The 8,780-nt window shown below is 39.5% G+C and overlaps 1 protein-coding gene across 1 annotated transcript; it reads left to right on the top strand.

The window, feature by feature from the left end:
* Positions 1 to 7,244: 7,244 nt before the first annotated feature.
* Positions 7,245 to 8,713, top strand: Sec13 (nuclear pore and COPII coat complex component secretory 13). The gene is made up of 3 exons (XM_076378474.1): positions 7,245 to 7,586; positions 7,708 to 8,092; positions 8,241 to 8,713. Exons 1-3 carry the CDS (start codon positions 7,345 to 7,347, stop codon positions 8,547 to 8,549), a joined length of 936 nt encoding a protein of 311 aa, XP_076234589.1. The 5' UTR covers positions 7,245 to 7,344; the 3' UTR covers positions 8,550 to 8,713.
* The last annotated feature ends 67 nt before the right edge of the window (positions 8,714 to 8,780 follow it).

The following is an 8,780-nucleotide window of genomic DNA, read 5'->3' as shown; positions in this document are numbered from 1 at the left end:
AAACGTACGGTGTTGTGCTCGATTCGAAATCGCGGGTAACCGCTCGTAAGTAAGCGCGCGCCTCTCGCCGCTCAGTCCGCGCCGAATGACGTTCGTACACTGTCCTGGCTCGGTGCGTTCGCCGAGCCGACCTCGTATGATGACCCCCTTCTAGAATTCTACGGCCCTGTCGACGTACGCCAGAGCCTCTGGACACGGCGTAACACACCCGGCGAAACGAACAATCCCGATCCTATCCGATCCGATCGACCCAATCCAACTTTTCGTGGCTTACAATTGACCCGTGGTTGATCTCCATCGTGAGCTGCTCCGAATTATTGGAAAAAATGTCCTCCTTGTTCTTAAGTGTTATCGGAGTTCTTTTTCAGGTTTAGATTCGTTCTTACCTTAATGAACTGAAGGGTTCTATTGTGAAATCGTCCTATTTAGTGAGTTTCTAGGTATGCAGCTGCTGAAAAGGGTTGAATTGGCCAGTTATTAATAGAATGGTCTGTTTGAAGCCAATGGAATAAATTATTTATTTTCTGGGGTTCTTGTTTTGTCTGTATGGTTTCAGTTATTGAATATGAATGAAGTGGGAGCAGCCGAGAAATATATTGGAATAATGTTTAACGTGAAGTATATTATATTCTAAATGCAGAAAATACTATAAACATTTTCAGATTATCTAATGGGTGATGTTTATTGAGGTGGTAAACATGATATTGTTTTGAAAATTGATACATATTATACGATAAACGTAAACATGATAGAGTAGTATTATTTATTGCAAAATTTTATAATGAAAATGAGGAAATAGATCTTAGTTGTAAGTTTTAAATTCTTTTTTGAAGAAAATTTATGTTTTTATTAATGGTTTGTCGAAAAAAGTTTCTCTAACCTTTGCTTCCATATTTATTCAATTGCAATGTTTATGACTGGAATTGATGTTCCACGTGAACTAGCCAATTTGGAAGCATTGCAGCGAGTTATTTAATTTGTTCCATTTAGTTTCTAGCCCCCGGTCAAAATTTCAGTAACAGAAATTGTTCTATTATACATATATCTACCTATCCCTGACAGGAACATTTTGAGTGGCATGAAACAATTTAGTATTTCTTCATTATCTTCCTGCAATTGAAACCTTGATATTATATTAATCCAATCTCAAAAATAATGTAAATAATACTGCAAACCTTGCCATATGTTCGGATATTTCCGATTTTTACTATATTTTGCATTAATTAGTGCAGTTTAATTAACGGTACGTACCAACGGTACAGTTCCTCGAATAAAATTTATTAACAGTATTTGCATACAATATCCCTTGCGGATAATTTTCCACGGCCAACATCCGTGAAGCCAAGCACAATTCAAACTATCCAAGTTAATCAAAAAGCTGGATCATTCCATAGCAATGCGATATCCCAGGACTTCGTTTATCACGAATTAATATAATATTAATATTACATTTTATTTGTAATACATAAATCGCCATAGCGCAGTCAGAAATAATGTAACAATAATGTCATTCCTCGATAAAAGGCTGCAGATCGTTCTCGATACTGCGTCCCTCGAAGTCAACGGCGTGAATAGTAACCGGTCGTCTGGCTTCCGGTCAACCGCCGTTTCCTCACCTATAAAAAAATCGTAAAAAATTGACCACGGTTACGTACAGACGCTTATGTTTCAATAATAAATGAAACGGGCCATCGATCGACTGACCCAAAACCATTCGAAATTACTCGATGTGTCGCAGTCAACGGCCTCCTCCAGACTACGAGTATCAAAATACGATCGGACGTACAGTACATCCGGTTCAAGAAGGTTCTCTTACATGCCCTGAAATCTACGGTTCTGACGACTAAAAAGAATGGTTTAATATTAAAATCTTTATAATTCCAGCTCACTTTAAATAAATGTATAATATAAGTATACACTGGGAGAGAAGAAAGAAAATTTAAAGTTAAAATTTGTTAATATGAGTAATAAAGAGTAACTATCATAATAAGTAGATATTTGACTTCACATTTAAAATGTTCTCAATTATTCTACCATACTCCTTCGCCCTCTAGACTTTAGTAGACCAAGGTGACAAGATGGCATGCCTCATTCTCTGCCCTCCACTCTCTTGGTAAGAAAATAAAGATGAGGACAAGAAAAAAATGGGTATAGAAAAAAAGAATGAGGGGGGCCATAGAGGTAGCTAATGTTTAAAAGAAAGCCACGACCCAAAAGAGGTTGAGAAACTCTGCTCTGAACCACAGGTATTTCACAACTCTGAAATTATTGTTTTCATCTCGTTTACCTTTTAAACTTTCCTTTGTGTGCCTCTGTACATTGTAAAACCTTATGATTCCTCTATTGTTACAGTTTTTGAACAACGCTGAATGTCCTGAACTATCAAAAACTGACGAAATAAAAAAAATTTTTTAAAATTCCGTATAGAAGTATCCCATAAAACCGGACGTACTGTACGACGCGATGCGTCCCCCCTTTTTTGTTTATTCGAGAGAAGAGCCGTTGGGCGTAATGTCCGACGGGAGCCGAGGGAAAAATTCACGTGGCTCGTACAGACACGTCCGGAATTCGATTCTGGAACGTATTGCTCCTCCAACTTTACGGTACCCGCCGCTGTATTGCCTGTAGACACGAAAAAGTGCGGTTGCAGCGGCTGCGTCCGCAGAGAATCGAGCCAACGGGGCTTCCCCTGCCCGCGTCCTTCGTTCCTCCTTTTTATCTCTTCGCCCACTCTCCCTGTCCCCCTCCCCGCCATTTTTCTCGCCGAAAGGAGCAGCACACCGACGGTAATTCTAGCGCTGCAAAACGCAACACGCTGAAAATGAATGCGGTTCGAGTTGGTACGCGCGGAATTCGATCCGCCAACGACCCGCTTCTTCACCTTTACGGTACACGGAAATATGCACTGAACCGCGCCCCGTTGTTGCACCGGCGTCGTTTCAAGCGTCCCGCTCAGCTCTCGTTAGAGGCCCCTGGAAAACGAAACGACGACGACGTACTGTTTGGAGGACGTGTACGTTACTTAGCCGGGAGTTAGGTCGCTGATTGTACTCTTAAACGGGACCGTGTTTTGGCTCGACTCGGCTGCGCTGGATTTGAGAGCCAGGAAATTGGAGTTTGTTAGCCCCGCTGTTTAAATGGAGAGCTTCAACTCTCGGAAGAATGCCGTTTGCATGTTTTGGCAGGGACATGCATGATTGTACTTCTGGATGAAAGTGCGTTCCAGTGTTCGAGGGAGACCTTGGGCACACGACTGAGAGCTGGGAAGCTGGAAGAAAGGAGACATTTGAAATTTGTTAATGTTGTGGAAGTTTCCAGTCTGGGAGAAGTGTAATGCCCCTTAGGGTGATGGATGTTAAGATGGCGGGAATTTTGAAACTTGTCTGGGATCGGAAAGCACCTTTGCATATTTTAATAAGATTATAAAGGAAGATATAAACCTAGCCTAGGGGTTACTTCACTCATTGTACTGTTCAACGAGAATGCGTTTTAGCACTTGGAACAAACTTTGAGTCTACATGTGAGGGTGGGGCGTGGAAGACTGAAAGCACTTGGAATTTGCTGAGATCGTTGTTTAAATGGGAACTCGAACTTCTGAAGACACATGGTATTATATATGTATTCATATCTTTGAGTTACTATGTATATCCGTGTATAAGGCAACAAAACCAGTAATTTTCACTTGGCAAAAGAGTATCTGATCAGCGTCAATGGGGAGAGGAAAAACCGAATAGGAAACTACCGAACAAAACTCGATTACAGGACAATTTGTCGCGCTTTGCGATGCAAGTGTAATTAAATAACCGACTGATCGATCGACACCTGGGAAAATATTCGTCGGAAAAAGGAATTAAACGCAATGATGTTCTATCGTCACAAAACCTGTAATTAATGCAAGGTTGGAAAATTTCAATCACGAACCCCTAAAGAAATATAACTATTATCTATTAAATGTTTTTACTTGTAAAAAACCTTCTAATTATAAGTAATAACTAGATTGCAGATGTCCATGTAAATTCATATTTTCATAAATGCAACTAAAAGAAATAAAACCTAATTCAAAAATTTATTTCACCTTCTAAATATAATAAAAATATAGTAATATGTGACATTTTCTGCTATACTCTTGCATTTTTTAAATGTCTTTTAATTCTCCATGGACACACTAGGTCCATTTTGTCCGCGACTATTTTTTCTGCTGTTCTAAGCTTTCAAAAAATCAGAAAAAAATTTTATGTCCTTATTGAAGTATGTATTTTAATATACCATCGCTGCTTGAGCCAAATTTCTGTAAGATTAATTAAATAAAATAAAAATTCAAAATTTACTGCAAACAAAATGGACCCCATGTGCCTACGAAGAGTTAAATGCACAAAGATCCGCAGTCTAGTGATTTCTCAGTACTAGCTAAATGGAATACAGACGCTACAATTATAGCCTCTATGTACGTTGTACTTGGCGCAAAAAAGGTCTGTCTTGTAGCGTACCGAGCAAAGATGCGCCTTCCTCTCGGACAGCCGCGAGTGTTACCAATTTAGAGAGCCGTCAAAGGTGGGAGTAGAAAGAAGGGAGAGAGTTTGAACGCGTGCTCTTCCCGACATTCCTAGGTGGTGGCCCCGAGGCGCTAAACGGAGTACCGTGATCGCGAGGAAAGGCCCAGTGACCGACATTCCCCCTTTCCATTCTTCCTGATACTCCTTCGCCCGGATCTCGCCACGATACTGACGCGTACGCGCGACCGACCGCATCGCAACCGGAACCTCTCGAACCTTCGCCCTGAATTTCCGTTCGACCGCTCTCTCGGCGCCGTACCATCAACCTTTTTCGGCCGTTTTTAGGAGGAACGGGACTATCAAACGAGCATCGTCGTAAAAACAGCATTAGATCCTATTAACCTGAAAAGGCTGCCTCTTTCAGCGAGACCTCAGCGTAATGGGGCACTGCACTGTACAGGGTGTCTAAAAAAGAAAAAGGGTTTAGGACTTTTGGAGCATGCCACTGAAAAGCAGAATAAACGAGGCACGCGGTTATTGAGGGAGCGAGTTTACCTTGCAATTAATTGTGCAGCCTGTTCCATTTCGTGGAACGTATTTTCTGTACAAATTGAGGTTTTAAGTAAAAATCATGGATCTACTAAATGGTGTTTCTTTTCAGCCTGACTTGAATTGAAAATGAAACACTCTGTAGGTAGAAAGTTATATGTAATCGTTTCGTTGTAATTTTGCTCATATTTTGTAACCACAAAGTACCCCTAAAAACCTTGAATATTTTCTTGAGAAACTTTATATACACGATCAGCGTTCAGGACTACTCATAATCTACCACTAAAAAGCATAGAAGAGAAACCTACATTTCCAGCAAGCCAACAAAAATAATGCAATGTTAATAAGTCAGCATTCACGGCGCCGCTTCTTGTTCTGTTCTTCTTAAAAAAGAGCACTGTAACGAATTCGTATAACTGTGTAACACACGTGTGGTAGCGGTACCTACAGGTAATGTCTAGTGAATCAGGAAAAGTTCATGAATGCGTTATACACCTGCAACAGGGACGAACGGCGCGACTGCAGGGCCCCAGAATAATTCATTCCCTTTAGTTCTTACGAATGTACATACATACACACCCTGTGGTGTATTCAGTACTTTTTACCCAACACGAACCATAAATTACTTTGAAATCATTTGAAGAGTACTTTACAACTATTACAGTATTTGTTCACTGTAAATTCCTAGTTATCTCTAAGATAAGCCAAACATAAATTACGGATATATTAAGAGTATTAACCACTCAGAAATTGTTTACTTAATTTATATAATTAACCCTTACTCTGTAACCAGGCGTCATTTTTGTCCCGGTATTTTTAAAGAGTCCACATATCCTAAACAAATGAGTATCGAATCCCTGATTCCCTCCGTAAAAATTAAACTTTCTATTTAAATCTCCATTTGGAACGTTGTAAGATGTTATATAAATTTTTTCAAATTTTTTCTCAGACTTTTACGTACTTAAACACGTAGATAGAACCTATTTGAATACAAATGGCCCCTATTTACAAGAGTTAACTTCTGAAACATTTATAAACTATCTCTATCTTATACTGTGCAAGATCTTAATCTGCAATTAACTATTATAATGTCTGAAAATTATACAACTCTGTTTGCATTAATGTTACATCGAAAGTTTTTTTATTACGAAACATCGTGTCCGGTGGCTAACATATGCTATTCATATATTTAGCCTGAGGGGTACACGAGCGGAAGTTATAACAGCGCGAAAGATCAACACAAGGAAGCGGAACCATCCTGCTCGTTCCTTCTTTAGCGTTGCTCTGCCCGACTTGTTCAGCGATCAACGTGCTTCCTATATTCTGGATCGATAAACAATTCCAGCCATGATTTCGTTACTGCCTGTAGGGGAAAACGTAATTAGCGGTAACAGTAATCGTTACCCGACCGTGCTGCGGATTGAAAATTTCATAGCCCTCACAACACTGTGCACATATATGCATAAATTTGTATGGCGCATATGTGCACGCATACGGGGGATATATATCAATTATCCATCTTATCGACAAAACGCCGGAAGCTATGTCATTAGTGACATGCCGGAAGGGGCAAGCTTACACGATACTCTATGTCGTTTGCGTCGTAGTTTCGTGAATTACGATGAACTCGATTTGCTTGTACGTCACAGCCACTGCCCGCAGCGTATGTGTGCCTCGAGTGCCATAGCCTCTTTTAATGGTTGACCTACGTTGGACTAAGTTAATGATGGATATCCTCAACCACTTTGCAAAATCACACGTTAACTTGGTGTAATCTATTGACGATGAGCTAATAAATTAATTCAACATTCTTCGTTAATTACTTTATGATTGCTTTTGGAGTCTTTTTTATCGGATTCAAATAGTACATAGAGTAAGGTCACCCATATCTGAACTCAAACTTCGATCTGAATTCGAACATTTCGAATATACATAATTCGATTACGACAAGCTGTACTATCCGTAACGCTTAAGTTCACATTTGTCAATAATAAATTACTTAATGTATTATAAAACGATGTTGAAACCTACTTGCTGAAGAAAAATCTTCAGAGGACATCAATCTTCATAAAAAAGAATCCCGAGAAAAAAATTTCACGTTCAAATCAAAATCGCGTGTAACGGCACTGACATTTAAACGCGGCCTGCGCAAAGCGGCGGTGCACCGGTCACCAGTGCGCACATGCTTCCACGTAAGTGACAGACACTGGGTAACATAACCTCTTCCACGATCTGTGATCGATTAGCTGGCCATTTTTCAAAAGTGTATTTAAGAAAATTTGTATAAAAAAGTACTGCAAAAATGGTGTCGGTTTTAAACACAGTTGACACAGGTCACGAGGATATGATTCATGATGCGGAAATGGATTATTATGGTTTGAGGTTAGCAACCTGCTCCAGTGACAATTCGGTGAAAATTTTCGATCTGAAGAACGGGTCGCAGAGTTTAGTCGCCGATCTCAAGGGGCATGTTGGTCCTGTGTGGCAGGTCGCGTGGGCACATCCAAAATTTGGAAATCTCTTAGCATCTTGTAGTTACGATCGGTACGTGTAACCTTGTCTAGGTTCTTTAACGATTCCTCATTGTTTCATATTTTGTGAATTACAATACAAATGAAACGTTTTATTAAGGTTTAAAGTCATTTGCTGCTATTTCTTGTAATAGAAAAGTGATCATCTGGAAGGAGCTGGGAGAATGGACTAAAATTTATGAACACATTGGCCACGATTCTTCTGTTAACTCAATAGCATGGGCACCGCATGAATTTGGTCTGATTCTCGCCTGTGGTAGCTCTGACGGTTCACTGTCTATTCTCACTAATAATGGAGACACATGGGACACACAAAAAATTCCAAACGCTCATACAATTGGATGTAACGCTGTAAGCTGGTGTCCTGCTATTGAGCCTAGCTTTGATGGTAGTGGAACACAACGAAATGGACCTGTAAAAAGATTAGCTACAGGGGGTTGCGATAATTTAGTTAAAATTTGGAAAGAAGAAGGTGATAGGTGGATAGAAGAGGACAAACTGGAGGCACACAGTGATTGGGTATGCATTCATTGCTTTGTAAATTTTAGATTAGACTTAAACCCTGATTTTTTAACTATTTAACTATTGAAATAACTCCTCAACTATATAAGATGAGTTAAGAAATGATGAGAATAAATTTTTTACCACTGCAAATATTGAATTATAGGTGCGAGATGTAGCATGGGCACCAGCTGTTGGGCCATCAAAAGCAGCTTTGGCTTCCTGTTCACAAGATCGTCGCGTAATCGTATGGACTTCGAATGATTATACCAGTTGGACGCCAATTATTCTCAATGTTTTTGACGACGTCATTTGGAATGTTAGTTGGTCGTTGACCGGAGGTATTTTAGCTGTTAGTGGTGGAGATAATAAAGTATCCCTTTGGCGTGAAAACACCGAGGGTCAATGGACGTGCATTTCGGAGACGAATAAAGGCCAAGGAAACCTTAACAACACGGATCAACGAGCACTATAATATCAAAAAATAGAATGTAGGATAATATTTTGTATCGATAAGCATTGTAAATTAAAGCGATTGTTCATTATTAATAACATTCTTATTTCATATGTTTGTACTCTTCTGATGTATCTATACACAAAAAATTATAATTTACAGAATAAAAGTAACTTTCAATACTTCACATATTTATGATGGAAGGAAATCATATCGTACACTTTCTGAACAACATATGCTTCTTGAACAGTA

The sequence above is a fragment of the Calliopsis andreniformis genome, chromosome 5 (genome assembly GCF_051401765.1).
Source record: "Calliopsis andreniformis isolate RMS-2024a chromosome 5, iyCalAndr_principal, whole genome shotgun sequence".
Classification (NCBI taxonomy): domain Eukaryota; kingdom Metazoa; phylum Arthropoda; class Insecta; order Hymenoptera; family Andrenidae; genus Calliopsis; species Calliopsis andreniformis.
Note: the sequence above shows the minus strand (reverse complement) of the source record. Positions and strands in the feature narration are given on the sequence as shown.